Below are 23439 nucleotides of genomic sequence, written 5' to 3'. Positions count from 1 at the left end.
ATTCAGTTAGATGGTCTTTGGTGAAGCTCTGAGATATATAAAGTTAATGGGTCTTTGGTAAAGCTCCAAATTATATAAAGTTAGAGAGTCTTTGGTAAAACTCAATGATATATAAAGTTGGAGGGTCTTTGGTAAAGCTCCAAGTTATATAAAGTTAATGGGTCTTTGGTAAAGCTCCAAATTATATAAAGTTAGAGAGTCTTTGGTAAAACTCAATGATATATAAAGTTGGAGGGTCTTTGGTAAAGCTCCAAGTTATATAAAGTTAATGGGTCTTTGGTAAAGCTCCAGATTATATAAAGTTAATGGGTCTTTGGTAAAGCTCCAAACTATATAAAGTTAGAGAGTCTTTGGTAAAACTCAATGATATATAAAGTTGGAGGGTCTTTGGTAAAGCTCCAAGTTATATAAAGTTAATGGGTCTTTGGTAAAGCTCCGAGTTATATAAAGTTAGTGGGTCTTTGGTAAAGCTCTGAATTATATAAAGTTAGTGGGTCTTTGGTAAAGCTCCAAGTTATATAAAATTAATGGGTCTTTGGTAAAGCTCCGAATTATATAAAGTTAGTGTTTCTTTGGTAAAGCTCCGAATTATATAAAGTTAGTGGATCTTTGGTATAGCTCTGAGTTATATAAATATAAAGTTAGTGGGTCTTTGGTAAAGCACCGAGTTCTATAAAGTTAGTGTTTCTTTGGTAAAGCTCCGAATTATATAAAGTTAGCGGGTCTTTGGTAAAATATGGTCTAGATTTGAGTTATAAAATTGTCTCTCTGTGGTAAAGCTATGAGTGGTTAAGTTGATTAACATGTGGTCTAGATTTCAGTAATAGTCATGAACAGTTTGACAGTGGTAAAGTTTTGAATTTTAAAAGTTGATGGAACTGTGGGTAATGATATGATCTGATTAACTATCACTTATAGAGTCTAAGGACTTCATGGAATTTGCCTCTGTCCAGTTGGCATTCATATTGGCTATGAATGCCAACTAAAAGACATGCAATGCTTAAATAAACTTCACATGTCCTTGAATTCGTTTAGGTGGGATCAATTGTGAAAGAGAATGATGTAATACTATCAGCCATCAGCCATATGTTATAGTATGTAATGAATATGATTTTATATCAAAACACATTACATATCATGTGATTAGCCTTATTTTCATTTTTATGATATAAAAATAGTTCCAAATGCACTATTTCCTTAAGCAAAAATACAGCTAATTTGTGTCACTTATTTCTCTGTTAACAAAGGAAGTAACACCACTGAAAGCACAAATCTTTAAAAAAAAATTAATGTGAATGTACGAGATTCAACTGTAATCAACCAAATTCAGGCAACAGAAATCAGACAAGAAAAAAATTGTCTGTTCCACTGGTATCAAAGTGGTCTTAATTTGAAAATCTATAGCAGCGTTAAATAAATCTACTGCGGATCTAAAATCTATATTCCTTTAATAAGCGGATCCTGCTGTAGGCGAAGCAATATCATCATGACCTTCAAAATAACAAATTGACTCGGCGCTGCTGATCAAAAACAAATTGACTCGCGCGCTGATCAAAAACATGTACACAACTACTCAATATCTGAATAAATATAAATCTGTAAAGACCAGCGACAGAGAGTGAAAGCCCTTGTGCCGAGTATAAATAAATTCCTGCGGTAAATTTGCCAATGATATTGATCTGAGCTTAAATGATTAATCTACATCACTGTCACACTAAGTCACAAGTCGACCAAGTCACAGCGTTGAGTCAAACAGCCTTAACATAGAAAATAAGTTCTTTGTTGATTGACTGGATTGCAATAGGAAGCAAACTCTGCTAAAAAAATCAATAGCTACTACATAAAAGAGGATAATTATGTGTCGGGCTAATGCTGTATCACTTAATACCCTCCAGGCTCCTGTAATGGACCGATATGTGACAAACGTGTAGGTTTCATGCAATTCTAACCCCATGAGGTCAGAGGTTCTAGTGTCAAAGTTCAGAGGTCAGGTGGAGCTAGCAGGCATATGTGTGTGATAGCTTTACATATGTAAGTTCTGCAGTCTTCCTTGTATTGTGCTTGCAGCCCTGGTGGAGGCCTATGTTGGAAAGTCTCAAGGGTGCTAGCGATCGATTTCCCTGACAAAAACTCTTGATGTTCATTGTCTTTGTGCTATGCCTACAGTATATCCTTAGAGCCGCCAGACGGATCAAAACACTTTAGTTAGCTGGAGGGTTGGGAAAGGGGAGGCAACTCTTACTGAACACTCACACTATGCACCCGTTGAAGACACAGGGGGTATAATCCAAACAAAAATTAGGATTTGGATGGTCAGTTAAATGTTCAGTTTTTCCTAATATCTGACTTGACAGACAACAATATTGTTTCTGACACTAAGACTTAATGATATCTTATAGCACAACTGACTGTCAAGTTACAGTTTCAAAAATATTGTTGGACTTTTCAACTAATTAATGTGTGAAAAAGAAATATGCAACATAAATTCAAGTTTGGATTTTCTTTTCCTTTCTGTAAAGTAAGGCCAATTTGATTTTGATGTAAAACATTGATATAAAATTTGTTAATAACAAGCCCCAATACTATACAAATTGAATGATGATCATCTAAATCAAAGGATGTGTTGCCCAATTTCTCACAATATTAATAGTTTAGATCTGTATTTGTGACCTCATTTTCTGACACAATTGTACAAATGATGATGAATCAGTCTTTTGTGTAACAACATATAATGTATTCTCAGGTGATAACAGCATTAAGGTATTTTAAAGAAGGTATATCTCATTATTCTTTCATGGTTGATGATTATGCATAAATTAGAATTTAAACTAAGTGGCAGGGTTTAATAGTAAACTTCCTTTTTTTTTAAATCCTAAAAATTTTGAATGTATGCAATAGTGATATTAAACAATTTGAATGTAATGCTTGATCACTTTTAAATTGATTATACACATTCATTGACTGTAGAGTGTTACATCATTGATTAGCTTTAACATTAAACTATGAGTAATGAATCAATACCAATTTCTATTACAGGTGAGACATGTGGGTGTAGGTATATAAACCAGCAGACTGTTGAAAATTTTAATGTTGCACATGCAAGAAATCAGATACAAATAAATAGTATTTTAAAAGAAACTAGAAAGTGTCTGTTGTCTGTAATACTTTACGACCCCATCTCCATTCATGTAGCAAGACATGATAAGATGGGGAAAACCACAACACAATTATGTTACACAGTCAGGTCAATAACAGTATTGGTCAATAATTGTAGTCAATGAAACTTTCATACATAAAATGATTTATACAGTAAAATATATTTATAACGAACAACATTCATGGTTATAACATAGTAATTTCCATAATTTTCCTATAAGATGTAATGATGTCTATAATGAACTATGCCTATAACAAAGTTGGTACCCAAATGTTCAGTATAACTGTGCTTGACTGTAAAAGTACTCTGAATTTGTTAATTACTTTCCTTATCCATTATGTCACAAGCTTAAGTTTTTAAGGCATACTAGGTTTGTTGAAATATCAAAAAGGTCTATCAAAATGTGCCAATAACAACTTTTAATTGACTTCCTCATAAATCGACATAACAAATGCTAATGATTTGTTACATGGTTATCAGTCCACTATTCAATTATAATCTTTATAGAAGAAAATGTAACTTTAGATATTTATTTCAATTAACGGCAGTCATTTTTTCAGTTTCCTTATAGTTATAATTTCATGACTATAAGTATCTAACAGTTACTATATAATCATCTCAATAACCACACACTATATATATCAATAGTATCAGTGCCTCTAATCCTCTTGTTCTCGTTATTTCTGATATGTCAAATTATGGAAACACCTGAATGCATTGAAAATACATTTTACAGGTTAAAGGACAAAGTCTGTATGCATATGCATGAACTCTTTCAGGAGTGCGATACAATTGCAATTTCAGGGGGTACTTTTCTATACCATCTGTATGCTATCTAATGTACGTAACTTAGCCAAAATCAGGCGGTACCACAGCCAGGTTCAACTGGCAAAAAGTACCGGGTAACGCCCGATATTGAAACCCCTGTAACAGTGATACATTTATTTTATTTTAATACACATAATAGAAATCAATTATTTCAAAATGAATTAAGTAAAAAAATTCTGTTTGAGTGCTGAGTCAAAATTAATTTGAAGTCATGTTTTTTCCCTTTGTTATCCGATCCATGCATTTAAAGTTTAGATGACAACAAACAAAATATCTAGTTCCTTCAAATGGAAATGTTTGTAAATGCTATTTGCAGTCTCGAAATTCAATTTCACCAGAACTCTGATGATGAGTTGAGATGAGTTGAAACATTTTTTTTTACCTGGTAAAATTATTTTCATCAGTTAAAACGTGTTCTATACATTGAAATGAACTAACTAATGCCAAGTTAATAATGAAAAAGAATCAGTAGAAGCACTGTTTTGGGCATTTTAATAATGGCAATAATATCGTATATTTATTAGTAATTTAGTTGGTAGGTCATTGTCTAATGTTAACTCATTCAACCTTAAAGACATGTGTACACATTTGAATTCTTCTGATTCAAAGCTTGGAACATGTACAGTTCATTATAAATTTCCGGGGTGAATGAGTTGTGATTACATTCTGACCAGTTGTACTTACTATCAGCAGCATGTTTTCCATCAGCACCACTTCCTTGGCTGTCAGAACTGTTCTCATCAACATTCAGAAGTTGGTTATCATCATCTTCATCCTGATGAACACACAATCATAAAATGATCATAAATATTAATCAATTTAAATTTTTATTGAAATCAAAAAATAATTTACTGAATAGCAAAACATTGGAAGCATCCACATATCAAGCTGTTGCATGATCTTAATTAAAACATGATTATCAAAACAAAAGAATCCAAAAGAATTTATAACTGTGATATGCAACACACTTACAAATGATGGAAATAGTGATCAAATTATCAAAAACTTATTTATACATGTACTAAATGAAGCTTTCATTACACACTAAATCAATGCAGTAACATTACCTGCGGGTTGTCTTCCCTTGCATTTTCTGTCATGTCAGTCTGGCTAGCATTTACCCAGTTGTACTTCCTCATCTCAATAGGGACTCCCATCCTCTCAAACTCAGCATACTGATGTCCAAGGCTGTTGTAACAGGTAGCACATGCTGTGATGCCTTCACCACCATCAACAACCAAGGCATTGGCCGGGACAGGATGATCCTTCAGACTCGGGAACAGAGAAATATCAATTATCTGCATGTTTCTGCGCTTGACATTTTTAGAACATACGTAACAGCCAATCATTTCAGGAACAAAGTATTTTCTTAGCCAGCGGTTGTTTTCAGCAGGATTTTTGGAGTCTTCTTGTTCGTTCCACTGTTTCAAAAGGCTATGATAGCAAATGTTACAGGACAGGACTGTTCCATCTTCAGACATAGTCTCCGCTTTGGATGCAGGATCTCTATTGGCCAGGAAGGGAAAAAACGGAACCACTTGGCTGTTTGCACCCTTTGCTTCATGGCGTGTCGGATAGGAACACAGAACATGCATTTTAGATATTCTTGATTTGGTGCCACAGAGGAAGCATATTTTTTTCGGAATTGAGGACACTTGTTGAAGTGGGTGAGGGACAGTTAAACTTTTTTGTTCTTGATTTTGCTGTTTTTTCATCTGCTCTGCCATATTCCAGGATGAAGGTTCTGCAGCGTTAGAGGTCACAGACCCAATGCCCGGAGTCGCAATAGCCAGAAGTCCCTGGGAGCCAGCAGTGTTGGTTTTGGAAGTGCTACTGGCTAATGTAGCAGAGCTCTCGCTGATCTGAATATTCAGGGGTTGACTGACATCAGAAGAAGACGAAGATGGACCACCTTCTCCCTCAATCGTCTCCACTTCCTGTTTTATTTTCGGCTGTGAAACATGGCCAGATTCAGTGGTTATCTTTTTGCTGAGGAAGGACAGTGAATATTGACGTCGATACAGAGGTGTACCTTCAGACTCAAATACTTGCCATTGTTGATACAAGTCTCCAAAACAATTTCGACATGCCAATACTGTACCATCTGATTTCAAAGGATGTGCTCCTTGTGGCCTCTGAAGCTCTCGAATAAATGGAAAGAATAGAGTTCCAATAGACTGATGGCCAGGTGGCATGGTGTACAATGGCTGGATGAGTTCCTTGGGATACAAATGTCCACATAGGTAGCAGACATGTTGGAACGCTTGAGGTGGTTTGGTGTCCGGGTCATCTCTCGGTTTTGTAGTATTGTTTCCTTCAATTCCAGGCAAAGGAGACACATCATCATACAGCTTGTATGTCCTATGTTGCATAGGTATGCCAGACATCTCATATGCCTGCCATTGCTGATAAAGAAGGTTTTTACATCCGACACATACTCTTACCTGACCACTCTTGGTTAAAGCATTTGGGTTATTTGCCTGAGGTAAATGTCCCAAAACCGGAAAATAAGGCTCACTAGTTGGCTGACGACAGGTGCTTACAAGCTTACTCTGGTTAATGCTGCATTCTTTAGTACAAATAAAACAACAAACATGTTTATTACCATCAGGTTCGTGACCATGTTTCACTCTGCCTCCTTCAGGCATTTTCTTAGTGGCAACAGACAAATCCAAAGCTCCATCACCAAGTACTCCACGATGTGGTACAGAGTCAGCATTCCGAGACGAGTTGTTTGAACCCTGTTGTGAAGCAAGGTGCCTGTTCTCTTGGCTCAAGGAGGATTTATTTCCCTGGGATTGCTTGAAATTTGTAGGCATAGCAACTTGTGGCTGAGCAATGTAATCAGAACTCTGTCTTCCATCAGAGCGCTGTGTAGGTACTGGTGAGCAATTTTCAGGACGATTTTCACCTGGAGACGTTCCACCATCAAAAACACCTGGCTGATACTGTAAGCCCATTACCTGAGCAATGTACTCTCCTTGTATCCTCATCTCAGCCCCAGTAAAATGTCCATTATCAGATCTCTTCAGCCAGTATAGTCGTTTAATTGCTGGGGTTCGGGATCGTTCATATGTCTCCCACTGTTGACTCAAGAACATGTAACATACTCGACAGGAATCCACTCGTCCATCCTTCTTCGGAAGGCGACATCCCTTTGGCGGGTCATGATTTTCCAAAAACGGAAAGTAGGGGCCCCTTTCCTGTGGTTTTATATTCAAAATTGTTTCTGCCCCTAAGCTTCCACAAACAAAACAAATCAATCTTCCTGACGGCATTGTTGATGTAGTGATTTACATGACAAATGACATGTATAACATCATTACATGATGATGCACAAGTCTATATTTAGGTCCCACATCCAGGCGGGTTACCCATCAAAACAACAAACAGCATACGAGATTTTTTGCAATCAGCGAATAATATCGATCGTTATTGTCAAACGGACTGACATGAATGAAAAAATACACCACGAATCTAAAATAGTCCGGTGATTTAGTAAAATAAGTCCAAAATCGTAAACTTACAACTTGTTGAAACTTTTTCCGACTGAATAACACTAAGAACTGTCATCAAAAACCACAATAACATGCATCGTAAGTCATTAAGACGCAAATGATAATGTGTATTGCAACCTATTTTTCAATCTTCCATAAGCAACATCATATAACAATCCTTCGTGATGCTATGTCATGTGAAACTTCGAACAATGCACCATTCTTGGAGGGAATCCCCTGTCTTCGGTCGCCATGTTGAACATCTGTCTTCCCATAATTCCATAACCGGAAAATGCCACTAAACAGCTGCGAGAAGAAGTTCTAAAAATAACTCCACAGGAATTAACCTTTTTCTTTGTGCTGTGAATGTCACGTGACTTCCCATCTGGCATACAGCGGGATATTCGATCCTTTTCTGGGGCTTTATTTAGGTGCTGTTGCTGCAATATTTTGGGTTTACTTTACAAGCATAATTCTTATGAATGTCAAACTTCCGTAATGGTTTGAATTTACCTTGAATTAAAATAAGCCTCAAACAGTGTAGAAGTTTCTGTGCCAAGTCGGAGAAAATGTTACACAGGCAAGACATACAGAAAAAACAACTTTATTGTGGGTTTTTTCAGCAATTACAACGCTCAATGCCATCGCAGTAGAAACTTGGGATTAATATTTATGTGTGAGTCATTGATCTTTTAATTTATTTTAACTCGTTTCCCTCTTTGAGCCTCTGCTGTTTTGTTAGAGTTATTTCCCCTGCACGGCTGCTGAGGCTGATCGATAGAGTAGGCCTGCATGATGCTGCGCCAAAACTACCGTATTCCCCGAGACCAGACAGAAAACATGCCCAGAGGTTAATGTAATTAAGCATGTTCAGAGGTAAATATAATATGATTTTGTAAAATTTTGCAGAATTTACCAACCTTTGATAAGTAATTATTTAAGCAATCTGTTAAATGGATAAGTGATAATTAGTATTAATATATTAAGGCTACACGTTCTTGTTTATTCATTTACATGTTTTTTTTTATCATTTGAATTTCTTATTAAATCAGCATAACAATTCAAAGGTACCAAAGATGAATGTGTTGATTCATATTGTAACTAGGCCCTATAGATTGTTCCACAATGATTCTTGATTTTCTTCACTTTCACCCATATTTCTCGTGATAATTTCCACTTGCCTTCCATGTTTTTTCAGTGAGATACTAAAGCCACCAGTAAGTAGATAGGAATTGCCTTAAATATTCGTGTATGAGGTTTTAATTGTGGTGATATTGCAGCCTTCTGTAGCTTAATTCATGCTAGGGGAGATTTCCCTTTTGCTCAGTTGGTAGAGTGGTGACACCAGTAAGTTTGGCGTCACAGGTTCGAGCCTGTCTTATGGCACATAATTCTTGCCATGATCGGTGGCATCCTGTTATGCCACATATTTATAAATTAAATTCAACTCTTCACATTTCAACTTACACACACAATACCATTGTCTTAGGAAAGAATCTATTTCATAAGCTAAACTGTACATGTGGCTGCAAGTGAATAAGCTAAGGCTTACCAGCATAGCAAGTCCAATTAGTTCTGATGATATTGCTCCAATATTAAGCAGGTCAGAGAACCTGAATAACCTTTTTGTGTTCATTAACTGTATTATTTGTCAAAGAGAATAAAAGACTATTATAAAATGTACATGTAAATCTCAAATAATATTGTAACCAATTAACCATGTAAAACAGATGTCAAATACCATTTGACCTTTTGTGGTATATTTATTTTTGGCTCTATCCAACAGATCATGAGTATCCTTGAGGTGATTGAAGAACTGTGCCCAGTCCAGTTATTGAAACTGACGGGTGATGTCATCAAAGAAGGAGTTGTTAAGGTAATGACTATAGCAAGAATATTTTTTCTTATATGCACTGCTATTTTTGTTTTGTTAAAAGTAACTGCTCTAAGTCTCAATTGACATGTCTCACTTTTGGCTGAATGAAATGGACTTTTGATTTATCACCTTGTAGAAGTGAGGTGACAAACACATACTTCTGACTCCCAACACTCAATCATTTACTAAATTAGACAAGCGTTAAAACTGTCACATACAAGTCAACCAGTCCTTAAATAAAAATATATGTTGAAGAGTGTTGAAATAAAAGAGAATTAACTTATATTATAATAGGCAATAGTTTCTTCAATATTTTGGTAAAATGTTATTACATATTTTAAAAATCAACCCAAACTACAATAAAATATGTTCCATATACACCAGGCATTTTCACCGAAATGTTGCATACTAACTGTTTTTGTTTGCTTTTTGGCCTAATGAATTATAACCAACAGTGCTAGAATTTTGTAGATTTTATGGATGATAATGATTAACATGTTTGCTTCACTGTTGATTAAAAGAAATTTCTAATTTCTAGCATCCCATACTGTATCATCGTGCTGTGGATGCTTTGTGTCGTCATCCCAAGTCTCATAATGAGGCTGCACAGATCATCTACATACTTCGTAACTATGGATACAACATAAACCATGTCAATGAGGTATGTTGGTAACGGTGAATGTTGATAATCCATTCTGGTCTATGAGTTACTTTCCTTGTTTTCCTTCCTTCAGTACAGTGCTCAACTCGATTTGCACTCTTCTGAGAGTAGAAATCTCCGTTCTCAGAAGATCTTTCAGTATATAGATGGAAGAGCTTTTAGAAGCAGAAGAGCTACAAGTGAACCAATGTTACATAGAAGTAGAAGAGGGCAAATCGAGTTAGGCTCTGCCAAAATGAATTGAAGGGAAGTAACTCTGGTAGATCAGAATGCAATGATGTTAATCAACCTTTGTTACTTCAATCTAAAGGGCCCATATAATTCATTATAAAAAAAAAATAGAAGTTGTGTTAATTGTCTGTTTTCTATTCTGTTTCTACAGAGGGGATCCACAGCCTTGCTACAGTACATCCTGTCATGTGACTTAGTCAAGGACAATGTGGTGGAAGCTATGTTGAGATGTAATGCCGATATCTTTATTAAAAATGAGGTAAAATCAATCTGTCTGAATGTTTTTACTATGATATTTTAAACACTGCCTTTCAAGAATAATGGTCAATCACATTGACCTGTATTTTAACCAAGGATTCTACTAAATAATACTACCTAGTTGCATATGATTTCATTTGATGTCTTGGTATGCTACAATGTGGGATCTTTTTTTAAGTAAATCAAACATAATTATACTTCAATGTACAGTATCTTGTTTACAATTTTTTGGACCAGAACAATACCTGTGCATTTGAAGAGGTCAGGAAGCCTCATATTAGCCGGTCAACGAAGACACTATTTGCAAGATATATGGTTTGTAGATAGCTGACACTGTAGAAATGTCCAAATTATATTTTTGTAAATCAAAAGTACACCTGCTACTGTTCTTTTCATTATTCTATTACTTAATTGATTACAACTGTGTTGATTGGCAAATTAGTAGTTTTGTAACTCGCTTATCTCTCACAAAGATGGTTTTCTTGTATGGAGGAACCTGACCAGCTGTATTGGTTTTACAAACTACTCTGTTTTCTATATTAACATATCAATTTAATATCCTTTGTAAACTTTTATTTGGGCTGTCATGCATGATTACACATAACATGATATCATTTAATTTGCAATGTTTACAAGATAAAAAAGTTAATTTCATAACCATCTGAGATAAAGATATACCTGTTTCCTGGCCACAGCTATTCTGAAATACTATAGTATTTAATTATTGATTAACGTAAAACATTACTTTCTACTTCACTATAGCCTGGGATTTGGAGGGCGGTCGCAGCTGACGACGTTCATCAAGTACGCTTCCTTGTCAATCAATGGTGTCGTGTGGATGTTGAACAGGTTAGTTAGAAGAAGAAACCAAGGGCAGTAACTCTTCTGTGCATATTAGATATAAATCATTTTCTTCAATACATGCATATACCTGTTAATGATATTGTAATTATGAATTATGACTCATTCAAAAGTTCAAAAAAATACGTTTTTTACAATCTTAAAATCCTGGCCAGCAGTTTAACTGTTCATTTTCCCATGCAATGCATTCTTTTCTTTTTTTCCTTTCATTTCGTTTCAATTATTTGCCTGAATCATGTATCATGAAAAATACTGAAATAGAGATAATCTGAATTTGTTGTACATTTTAAACGGCTTCTCTCTTATTGAAATTAACGATATTATGTATAATGAGTTTTAGGATGGTCAGAGTTTAGTCCACCTGACGTTTGATGTAGGTACAGAGAACATCATAGGGATTATCAGTGGAATACATGCCTCTATGGTAAGACTACCAAATTCTTCAGATCAATATTCAACCTAATACTGAATTCCTTGGAAAAATTTGGGATAAACATTCTAGATAAAACAACTATATTCTGTTAGCTAAACAATTGGAAGGTTCTTAGATTATGATACTGAAAAGTTTCAGTTTTGCCCCTGATTTAAGATGTGCAGTAATTGTTGAATCTATGAAGGTATCTTGTATGTAAAGAGTGGTTTACTTGAATGTTTTGGGATACTTATTAATACAAATAATAAGGACCCATGGAGAATCATTGTCCAATGTATTCATACAAAATTATACACAATATAAAATTTACTTGGTGCATAATACTTGTATCTTTTTAAAATATGTGAAATAATGCTCATTATTAATTAAATTTGACCTTAACCTTTTGTTGAAGGCCCTGGCTCATGGAGTACTCGCTGGGGATGTGAAGTATGTGGAGCAGTTGTTGCAGAAAAAAGGAAATATCAATGTGAATCTGAAAAACATGGTGAGTGGTCTCCCTTTAAAGATGCCCCATCGCTGACAAATGGTATTTTTTTCAAAAACAGGAACAGACAAATTAGTACTTTTCTTCAGTTACAGATGTTACTTATTTTACACCGTTACCACTATTGAAAAGTTTGCAGAGCTTCTAATTTTACTTCAAGATAAAACTATTAAAAACAATTAATTGTGTCCTAAAAATATTCCATGGCACTATGTCCTATATGAAATGGAAAACTTGTGTGATAAATTCCATAACAATTGGTTATCATTTATGTTTATACACACCAGTGTGTAAACACCTACTGCACCTCTGATTGGTCAACTCCATGATGTCTTGATGCCAATTGGCTTTCAACTTTAGGCTCAACTCCATGATGTCTTGATGCCAATTGGCTTTCAACTTTAGGCTACTTTTCATAGCACATTTTCTTTTAAATAGTATTGTATTTACTGTATAAAAGGAAATTGCTTGTTCAAAGTATTAAACAATAGAATATTGGCTCTCTATTTAGGCACTACACTTTGAATGGTGGTAATTTTCACTGAGTGAAGGTGTGATAATGGTCACCACAGTATAAATATGGAGTTTAAGTTATGGGATAGATAAGTTCCCCAACACATGGCTGTTGTTTTTATGTTTATCTAAACTCTCGTTAGTTATTTTCAAATTTTTAAAAGACACTCACTAAAGGTCATGTCTATTCTAAATTTGAAAATTAATAAGCTTGAGCTTGATAAACCTGATAAACAACAGTCACTTGTTGGGGAACCTCTATATATATAATTTTAGAACTTGAATGATATTAAAATTCTGGATGTAAATAATATAAATTGTCTTAATATTAAAGCTTCTGATGTGTTTCATATGACAGGGAGATGGAGGGACCACTCCATTGTACTATGCTGCCCTTCAAAATAACACCGAGATCATCAAATTACTGTTATCATTGGGAGCTCAGGTACACTGTACTATAACAATGAACGACAAGGTAAGCCATACTACCATTGTTTATGGGTAATTTTCTAAATCAGAATGTTTGGTATACATAGCCTGTAAAATAATCAATAATGGTTTTGCTTTTTTGATTCTTTTTCAAAATCACAAAATATACCATGTACAGTGGAACCTCCCAAAACCGAACCTTCTCAAAACCGATCACCTCTAGAAACCGAACATGGATGTCATGTACGGAATGAATTCCTCTTTATTAATAGTATATAAAACTTCCCAAAACCGATCCCTCCCAATTCCGAATACCGGACCGATTTTGAGATCGGAATAGTCAAATGTAACTAAAATACACTTCTGAAAACCGGCCTTACCTGAGCGACACCGATAGATTGCATTGAGGTCTGATCAACCGACCGTGAAATACACACGTACCTGTACCATAGTTGTTGCATGCCATGTCCTTGGGCATGTATACAGATGTGAAGGCTATAGGTACACTGTAATTATACCCGAGATGGTGGTGTAATTATTTAATCATGCCTATTGTTTAGATATCTAACGAAGGTCTACCATGTGCACGCGGTTTGTTTACTGTAGGAAAACAAGCAGAGCTAGTAATAAAGAGAAAGTTTCGTATTCAAATCACACATGTTTTTTTTTATTTACATATGTAGTTGTCGGATAATGTAAATTATCTGTATGAAGAAGCCGAAGCCATGTATTGTTTTAGAAAATGACTATGTCATATAATGACCGGCATCGACTGATCATCGTGTAATTAGACCATACAATTTGATTCTTGACGTAACCGGAAGCGATCGGTCGTATGTAGGTTGCAGACGATAACATCCCCAAGAACATTCACGCAACTAACTAACTAAACTACGTTTATAAGCGGTAACAAAGTCAAGTTTGCTGTAATCCATTACTTTTAAACGTTTGATTCTCTCTTTTGTGATAGCATTCACATTAACAATCAGTATCGGTTGGTTTTAACGAACACTAGGCATACATGCGGTGCACTAACGTAAATAACGACTTCCGATCGATTAAATCCGGATCGTGATGATCGGTATTCGGTTCACTTCTCCAAATTATATGCACTGACCATGATCGGTTTCGGGAGGTTCCACTGTAACATCTTTGGCCAGATGCTATTTGTGCTTTTATTACTTTAAATTGAATGTACTTGGACTTGAACAAACAATACGCCATGCTATGTGTATGACACGATAACAAACTAATTTTATTACTTTCAACAAGAGAGTTCTATAAGGGGACATGATGCATACACTATCATTACACTATTTCTTTACAACTTTGTAGACAGAGCTGCCGCTGTTGTTTGCTCTGATGTTGGAATACCCACAAGTCCATACAGCTACTCTCAAACTACTTTTACCACTTAGTCCTGTTCATGTGGAGACCATTCATTACAAGGTAAGATTGGAATTGTTATTTCATTAAAAAAAAAAAAAAAAAACAACGAAAAAACAACTTCATTTGTATCGAGAGGATGCATTTCAAGGTAGCATTGGAATGTGATTTGAATTCTTTAGACCAAATCATCATTATTTCATTGATGCAACTTTTAAGTAGGTTCTTTTATCATTTGAAAATTGAATTTTCAGGCAGCATCCTTCTGACACTATTTGTACATAACCATTGACACCACTAATAAATTTAGTATAGTTGTTTTGTTATTTAAAAATTGTATTTTCAGGGTAAAAACATACTTTTCCACTGTGTAGACTGTGATATAGATCCATCTATGGTTGAATCCATCTTGGAAGTGTCGTCTGCAACCATGGTAACATCTAGAGAGGAGGGTGGACTTACAGCTAGAGAGTATGCAGAAAGACAAGAATGCGAGGCTGTTTTAAAAGTCATCGACAGGGTGAGAGTTTAAGGTCATAGAAACACTGTAAATTTAAGTTGTGTTTTGAAAAAATAATAATGATGAAACTGATCTTTTCATGAGTGATTTACTAACATTTTGAATTGTTTAAACTGATAAATATCTTTGAAAAAACTGTGGTTGTCATAAAATTCAATGGTATTGAACCAGAGTATCAGAATATAATGTGTTGTAAAATTTTGGCAGTTTGTGTATAAATGGTGGACAGACAAGGCAAATGACAAGAACAGAAAAGTGTTGGCTCTCCACAGCTATCGTCCCATACCAACAGACTTGGGGGTAAGGATTTGTGTTAGGCCAATTGGAGGCCATGCCATGGTCTTTTAGCAAAAAGAAATAATAAAATGATAAATTGGCATGCCCAATATATTACATATGGAATGAAATAATATTAGAATAAACTAGTAAATCATGTATTAGAGCAAACCATACAATGGCATATAATAAACTGGTCTGCTGTTGGGACAAAAAGCAACATAATTTTACATATCATCAAGTATTTAACTTCATTACATGCACTATCATTCAAATCCTTTTGCTTTGAAATGTGTTATTCTGTTAGTCAATACATGAGTTGTGATGTGATAGCATATCCAGTAAATATATGGGGCTTTACTGTCAACGCAAGAATAGTGTGAACGGTTTTGGTTGATCACTACATTAGCCATCTGTTGCTATTGCCTGGCAGGCTGTCGCTACACTCTCGATATCTTGGTCACAAGTGTTGGTCATGTTACCTTGACGGTGTCAGCAGGTGGTGCTGTTACGTCATACACACATATGTAAGTCTACACAGGTATTTCATTATAGCTGCAGCGATTTTAACGAAACATACTCTCTTAGCAGTATTAATGAAGTAGTTTACATATTGTAAGATTACGTTCAGTATGTACAGTAATTACGGTAGTCAAATCGGACATCAGTGTGGATTAGTTTTTGGCAAGCGTTGAAACATTATCATGGAGAAATCGAAGACTGAAATGTGACCCAAAAAATACTAAACGTATGAATTAGGAAACCGGACTACACGTACATAAGCTACAGGTACTTTACTTTTACCATTTCTGTGAGTTGGCTTTCGGTGATTTTTTAAACAAATAAAATATTATTTAATCTAAAAACGATGTCAAAAATATTTGAAAGTAGGAATGGGTTTTTTTTTTCGTGAAAACCATTTTTTGTCAAAGTACGACAGTCTGTATTGTTTGCAACACATTGTACTTCCATACCACACTTCCGAGATGAAACATGTGTAACATTAACTAGATGGTGCTGCAGATAACTTTCTAAAGGTGATCTCCGGCTGTAATAAAAACAAACCGAATCAACAATATTCAGATGACAATGCACAGTCAATGTCAGTGCTTACGTGCTGCCAATTTAGACATAATATGTAATACAAGTAATGATCTTGATGTAAGTATCTGTTTTAAACCTCTTTCTTAAATTTTCTGTGACTTGTCTACAGCCAACTTCGCTAGCCAAGGGTATAAGCCGATACTCTACTTTTACCCTTGGCATATCTGACTTCAGAACGGGTAGTCCCGCACTGCGCCACCTGCTGGATCACCGCAGTTGCGCCCCTTCCATTTACGTAATAAGCAACCAATTAAAAAACTCGTATCATCGTTGTATGGTTGAAAAAATGGCAGCGCCCTATGAAACACGTGTGTTGTTTGCGACAGATTCAAAATACCAAAGATGAACATGTGTGTGAGTCATAGTGAGTTCGGACACCAGTCTTTGCGATTCATGCAGAAGTTCTGCAGTGTCCAATTTTGTAACGAGATCGTAGTATATCTTTTAATTGTTTAATTTGTGAAACATAAACCACGCACGTACTTTCCAATCTGTTTGGAGAGCAACGTCTCCAAGACGTTCATTTAGCTGGTATAAAACATCTAATTGATTAAATAGATAGTAATATAATTTCGCTAGGAGTTGATGTTGACAGATATGCCTGATGCCTCATTATACAAATGTAGGTCACTATACTACCGCTTCAGTTCAGTTTTGTTGACAAATCAAAGCTGCGTTTTCATTGGTCGCCTGAACCTAGCCGCATCCAATCAGAATTTGAAAGCAAAAACACCTGTTCTGAAGTGAGATATGCCAAGGGTAGTAGGAATAGAATCGGACTTAATACCCTTGGCTAGCGAAGTTGGTCTACAGCGTTATATTACTGTTAACTTGGATACTGGAACTGCCGGAAAAGAAGTAGGCCTAATATGCTGTAACAACTGTATCGTAGTCTATATTACGGAAAAGAACAATCGTATGACATCAGAATCTCAAATATCAAACTATTCAATGTTAACACTCTTATCAGATAATGAAAATGTATTTTAAAAGTTATCCTAAGCAAAGACGTATTGTACAGTTTGTGTTACAAAAAGTTTGTGTTAAGAGCGCCAGATGCTTATTATTCTACTGTAGCTAATGTGTTGCCTTGATCTCTTGATTAATCAAATAAATATGACAAAAACAATCAATCAAGTTGTTGTACTGGTGTCAGGTCGTAAATATAGATAAGTGGACACAACAACGGCTAACTTCTCATTGTATTTAACGACAGTACCGGGTTAACACGCTCAACAAAGTCGTCATGTTTCCCGCAACACGTGTGTGTGACGTAACAGCGCCACCTGCCGAAACCGACGAGGTAACATGACCAACACCTGTGACCAAGATTCGAGAGTGTAGCGACAGCCTGCCAGGCAATAGCAACAGATGGCTGATGTAGTGATCAACCGAAACTATCACACTATTATTGCGTCAACAGTAATGGACAGAGGGTTTTGTGATTGTTAAGCTACATTATTTTCTATCATCAAGGTGTTATCTTTGGATTCTGCCAATAACCATGACAACCATGAGTGTGATGCTAGTAGAGAACTGCTGGCTGAATCCCTGACTCAGTATCAGGTAAGATTACCTAGCAACTTTCCACAACATATTGGGCAGAGCAGAATTATTATTTATTAGTGAAAATTTTCCTCATTAATATATCAGTACCTTAGTAAATTCATATGACTCAAAGAATTCTCAACTTTGTTAACCCACTATAAGTAAATATTGTGATAGATTGAACATATTGTGGAGAGCAAAACTTTGAGATAATTCACTCATACTCAAAATAACTTACAAACCATGTTTAATTTGCAATTCTGTAATCAACTTCAATGATTAATAAGTATAGATAGTGACTTATGTGTTGTTACAGCAACACATTTGTAAGTTCCACCAGGCCCTAGAACTAGAAGATGAGGGCCAAGTTCAGACAGATATCATCTACCTCAGCTGTGACCATTTCCAGGAATTTATGTGTGACAGTCGCCCACAGGTAAGTTTGTTTCAGTGTAAAACTATAGATTGGTCAGTTACTTTTCTCTCTTCATTGACCCAATCAGCACATTATCTTATGTAAGAAATATCCTTCTCCCATACTTGACAGGGTTATCCCGCGATTGCTAGGGAAAAGATAACTCTGTTTTTTACCAGGGTAGGGAAAAGACAGCTCACATGCAGTAGACAGTGAGGTTAATCAATGCATGGGGCGACCATTTTTACGCTGTGACGTTCATGTCAACAAATTTTTCACCATTCCTCGTTTAAGTATGGGAGAAAAAGAATCTTACATGAGGGAGGTAGACAGGGATTTCTCAACCCTTATGAAAGATTTTGACCACCATCCCTTGGCAAGCCTCAGCTTGATAAGCCAAAATCTTTCACTTGGGTTGAGATATCCCTGTCCACTTGACAGACACATGTAAAATTCTATTACTCTTCTGTATCATAGGATGTCATTTAAATAATTGTAATTGCAGTTTCTGTTAATTGTTTTCTATGAATAAGATTGTTGATAAAGTCATACATAACGATTGTTGATGCAGCAGCACTAAATTGTATGCTCACCAACACCAAATATGTATGTTGAATTTCTCTCGGTACATGTGTATTTATAACTATTGAAGAAATGATTGTCAATAGTTACTAATGAAAGTTCACTCCTAGGACAAAGGTCAGCCAGCTCTTCACAAGGCTGTACTGAGAGGGAACACCAGACTGACACACTTGTTGGCAGAAACCCTTGTTTACAAGCAGGGCTGTCGTTTGGACTCTATTCGTGACCAGGTATATCAGCATATAATTTATTGTTAATAACTGTTTATATAAACAAAACTGTTATACGTCTGATCCTGCTTAGTGCTCAACATACGGGGATTGGGATGACGGTTGACCCGTTGTCAGTATACTGTGACTGGATGGGGTTTGTTACTTAGTGGCAACATGCTTCAGTAATATAGCAATGTAAAAAGGGCAAGAGTTGACTATACAAGAATACATATCATGAATATACTCCAGTCTCCCAAAACGCACACCTTGCATTTAATACACTCTACACACCGCATAGGCGCATACATGGGAGGCCATCCTTACATGATCCTGGATGTTAATTAATCGAACAAACAAACTAACAATACGTTATGTTGAAATAAGTATATATGTTGAAATAAGTATACTGTAAGAAAACTTATTTTCGCTTTTTTTCACAGGCGATAATAATCTGTAAAGATGGTTCAAGTACAAGATTGATGTAGCTCTCTAACTCCAAAGTGTGAAAATAAATTGCTGTGGAAAAAGTTGTTTGATTTGAAAACAATGAATTAAGTTGGTTTACTTACAGAAAGTTGAGAAAAAATAATGCTTGTCATTATAGTTTTCTGGAGAATTTTTGATGTGGTTAGTTTTTCAGGACAGCCCTACACTATGCCTATGCTCTAGATGATAATGAAGCAATAGTGAACGTCCTGGTAGACCATGGAGCTTCAGACTTTGCCATGGACAAGGTAGTCAGCCGATTTTACAATTTCCTGCATCTATCATTTCATGACTCATGCATGTTATAGCAAATTGTTTTACTTTTATAACTTGGTTCCTCTTGTTACTCCCCTGTATTGGGGCACCTGATGGAAATTTGTTGTTCATTATTGTGAGTTTCATTACGTTTTCATGATCTAACAGTAAAAAACATATTTCATTATCAGATACATATAAATGTTATTTGCATCACAAGAATTGTCTATACATGCACCATTATGCTTTTCATCCAAAATAATAGCCATCTATTTAAATACAAAAGCATATAAACTAGATATTTCTTCATAAGCTGTATAACAGATAAAACATTATATTTGACCATTTGTCTCGGTAATAAATTTGGTTTCTCTTATAATCCTCATATGTCATTATAATGCCATTTTAAAAATAATTGGTGAGTAGTGACCTATTTAAAAAAAAAAAAAAAATATATAAGTGGTTTTTGTTTGTTTCTTACCGCAGGATGGACGCTCACCTTTGGCTTTTAGGGACCGTCGTGAGTTAGTGGAGATGAAAGAGCTGCTGCATTATCAGTTGATGCAGGTACACAACATTCTTCTATCATATTCATTCATTGTAATCTCACAGTATGATAATTCTAAGATTCTATGTAAAACACGCTAGAATAACCTAAATATGCATTACTCATGGTGTCTCAAATGCTTTTTGACCCAAATAAATCCAATTTATCTTCTGTAAAACTTTCAATTCTTGAAAAATATACCTGGAAATCAACATGATCTGTCTTGTTCTATCCAAGTCTGTCCTGTCAGAGACCTGTTACATACTTTGATCATGTCTTCATGATGTTAACTTTAAATGAATATCTTAATGACCACATGGCACATATCTTCATTTTCTCTTTTCCATATATCTAGAAAACTACTGCCCTTTACCATAATTCTGTATTTCGTGTCCCGTAAATTAACTTGCACATACATTTTTCTAACATGACGATGTGTTATACAATTTCAGGATTTCAGTCTGCCTGAACCAGACCCTTGGACAGCCCCTCTACCAATACCCATGGTTGGATACATGAAGAACTGTAACCATACCCACCATGTACAAAACAAGTTTAACCATTCACATCACTTCCATCAAATATCTACCGCCATCCCTAATAAAAGTGTCAAACATAACAGGAAGGTGTTCGCAATCCCAGACCGAAGTCTATTGGATCCCGAACAAGAATTGCAGGCAAACGTAACATCAAAACCACCAACTGTCAAAGTCAATTTTACGTCTGCAAGTTCTGAAAATAAATTTGATCCTTCGGAAAATTTCAGGAATTTGATGTTATCTGACGTTGAATCCCAATATTATGAGGATGATGGCTATTATGATGAAGAGCGATATGTGACGGAGTATGACGAAGTAGAATCTAAATATGTGATAGATGACGATGACATAGATTTGTCATCAGATGACGAGTGTTTGGACGATGAAGAGGAACTGGTAGAGGAGGAGTTCAGAAGACAAGGCAATATATGCATAATACTTTAATGTTTCGATCTCTAAAATAGCTGAGTCCGTCCGGCATCTTCTCAAAACTATCGATCAAAGCTGGCAAACAAATCTTTCTCTTTTATCTAAATAGCATCAATGCAACTCAAAAGAATCAAAAATCTGTTTTCAGGATACACTTGGTGTTTTTTAAACAAATAATTTCATTGGTAAGGTGTTGCCAAAGTTTTGCTCAATTAGGGAAATAAAGGGCGGAGAAATATTGAACACAGAACTTTGAACTGTTTTTATGTAAATGTGATGTAATGTAAGCATTTCACTAGTCCTACAGGTCATGGAGACTTTAAACTACTAGTCATATTACAATGTACATTAGTTGTTGTGCTCTTGTCTTCTTAAATCTACCACCTATGTTTAAATAGCACAGCCCTACAGTTTATAATATCCATTCATGTAAGACTTGAATTCCTGCACAAACCTCAAAGAACTGTCAGGATCATTTGATGTACAGAATCTCAGTAGAGATTTTGTAATGATTATTGTATCTCATAGAAACCTGCTGCACCAATACTTGAATACCATTTTATTCAAAGTGTTTTACCTATCCCATATACACTTACTTGTAATTCTAAGATAATATAAAAGTTTTATCAAGTTTTACTGTCACTTTATAGATAGTACAAAAATATTTGCAAAAGTCAAGCTATATTGCCGAAATGATCTAACAAATGAAAAGAGTAATCTCCCTTTGTATTGGAAGTTCATATTGATATTATCACTATTATTTGGTAATTGTCAAGGTCAGGTGGTCTGCAAATATTAACCAAAGCAGTGAATGGATTAAGTCATTGGGTTGGTTAACTATAAATATATATATAGTAAAAAATCAACGGTTCCTTGTGAAGGTCATTGTCAAGGTCAATGAAGTAGTTGAAAAGGTCTTGTTACCGGAATCAGCCCAGGTGTGCCAATTGGATAGTAAACAATCCATCCCCCGAAATCCAGGTTGTTTTTTTGTTGGTTTTTTTCTTGATGATACAATTTGACTGGGTGGACCTTGTTGTTCGTTCATGAATTAAAGACAGACCTGGTGAATTTATATTGTTTTCAGACGAGCCTTGACAATGGCCTCACAGGCCTGTATAAAAAAATGCAGGTCCATCAGGATTTATACTTGAAATTATAAACAAAGGGTTGAACTGGTTGTTCCGAATAAACGAAAACGGCCCTGCTAATTGATACATTTCAGTGTAACTATTTGGGAAGAAACAAAGGTGAAAGGTCATTAACAAGGTCAGTTGGTCTATAAATATTAGCCAAAGCAGTGAATGCATTATCTCATTTAAAAAATATATATATATCCAAGGTCACTGTCAAGGTTAATAAAGTAGCTGAAAAGGTCTTGGTACTTGAATTAGCCCAGGTGTGCTGAATGGTTATAAAACAATACATCCCAATACAAATTGTAAAAAGGTAACAGAATTAATTTACCAAGTAATAAATAATGAATTACATGTAAGGTATATAGAACTTATAGAAAAATCTGCCAATGGATACAAGTTATATAGTCATGTAGAAATTTTAATGAAATAGCCCAAAGCTGTATTAGTAGTACATGTATTGACACAATACTGTTTTATTAATTTCAGTCGATATAAGCCATAGTTTGTGGTTATTAAATTTATGAAATTGTCCAATTTAATTCTAAAGAAATGAAATATTATTCAAGTTGAAAACAGCCATGTAATAGTGATGTTCTCAATATATTTGCTTGTAGTTGCACTCAACTTTCAGCCTGGTGACTGTTATCTGGTTATATTTTGGAATATGTGCAATTTCTTATCTATTATAAAAGTTGATGTAGACTTCCAATCATTTGTTTTTTGTCAAATATTTTATTTATCACTTAATAGAAACTTAAAATCCCAGGTAC

At 35.3% G+C, this 23439-nt stretch overlaps 3 protein-coding genes across 7 annotated transcripts in view; 1 reads left to right on the top strand and 2 right to left on the bottom strand.

The window, feature by feature from the left end:
• LOC138315531 (genetic suppressor element 1-like) overlaps positions 1–7757 on the bottom strand; it is an 87320-nt gene extending 79563 nt beyond the window's left edge. For both annotated transcript variants that reach the window (XM_069256621.1, XM_069256622.1), the window contains exons 1-2: positions 5053–7757; positions 4670–4760 (exon numbers count right to left, since the gene is read on the bottom strand). In XM_069256621.1, the coding sequence (XP_069112722.1) occupies positions 4670–4760; positions 5053–7263 (2302 nt within the window). In that variant the 5' untranslated portion in view covers positions 7264–7757. The remainder of the gene's footprint in view (positions 1–4669; positions 4761–5052) is intronic.
• Positions 1–23439, bottom strand: part of LOC138315533 (uncharacterized) — a 263516-nt gene that overhangs the window by 195522 nt on the left and 44555 nt on the right. The window lies entirely within an intron of this gene.
• Positions 7799–23377, top strand: LOC138315532 (serine/threonine-protein phosphatase 6 regulatory ankyrin repeat subunit A-like). 3 transcript variants are annotated; one of them, XM_069256623.1, is made up of 19 exons: positions 7799–7913; positions 8225–8358; positions 9269–9358; positions 9897–10019; positions 10402–10509; positions 10746–10823; positions 11271–11357; positions 11710–11793; positions 12197–12289; positions 13161–13277; positions 14567–14680; positions 14964–15137; positions 15345–15437; positions 17994–18083; positions 18382–18501; positions 19173–19292; positions 19907–20008; positions 20502–20582; positions 21015–23377. In XM_069256623.1, the coding sequence occupies exons 3-19, from the start codon at positions 9272–9274 to the stop codon at positions 21543–21545; spliced, it is 2202 nt and encodes a 733-aa protein (XP_069112724.1). In that variant the 5' UTR covers positions 7799–7913; positions 8225–8358; positions 9269–9271; the 3' UTR covers positions 21546–23377. The 3 variants fall into 3 exon arrangements, with proteins under 3 accessions (XP_069112724.1, XP_069112726.1, XP_069112725.1); XM_069256624.1 differs by lacking the exon at positions 7799–7913 and adding an exon at positions 8681–8699 and having other exon boundaries at positions 8165–8358; XM_069256625.1 differs by lacking the exon at positions 8225–8358 and having other exon boundaries at positions 7804–8158.

This window comes from Argopecten irradians, chromosome 2 (assembly GCF_041381155.1).
Source record: "Argopecten irradians isolate NY chromosome 2, Ai_NY, whole genome shotgun sequence".
In the NCBI taxonomy this organism is placed as follows: domain Eukaryota; kingdom Metazoa; phylum Mollusca; class Bivalvia; order Pectinida; family Pectinidae; genus Argopecten; species Argopecten irradians.
The sequence above is the reverse complement of the archived record's forward strand: the minus strand, read 5'-3'. Positions and strand labels throughout refer to the sequence as shown.

Coding starts and splice junctions, on each gene's coding strand:
- LOC138315532 (XM_069256623.1), top strand. CDS start 9,272: ATGAGTATCCTTGAGGTGATTGAAGAACTGTGCCCAGTCCAGTTATTG. Junction 13,278..14,566: donor CTATAACAATGAACGACAAG/GTAAGCCATACT, acceptor ACAACTTTGTAG/ACAGAGCTGCCGCTGTTGTT. Junction 19,293..19,906: donor TGGACTCTATTCGTGACCAG/GTATATCAGCAT, acceptor TGATGTGGTTAG/TTTTTCAGGACAGCCCTACA.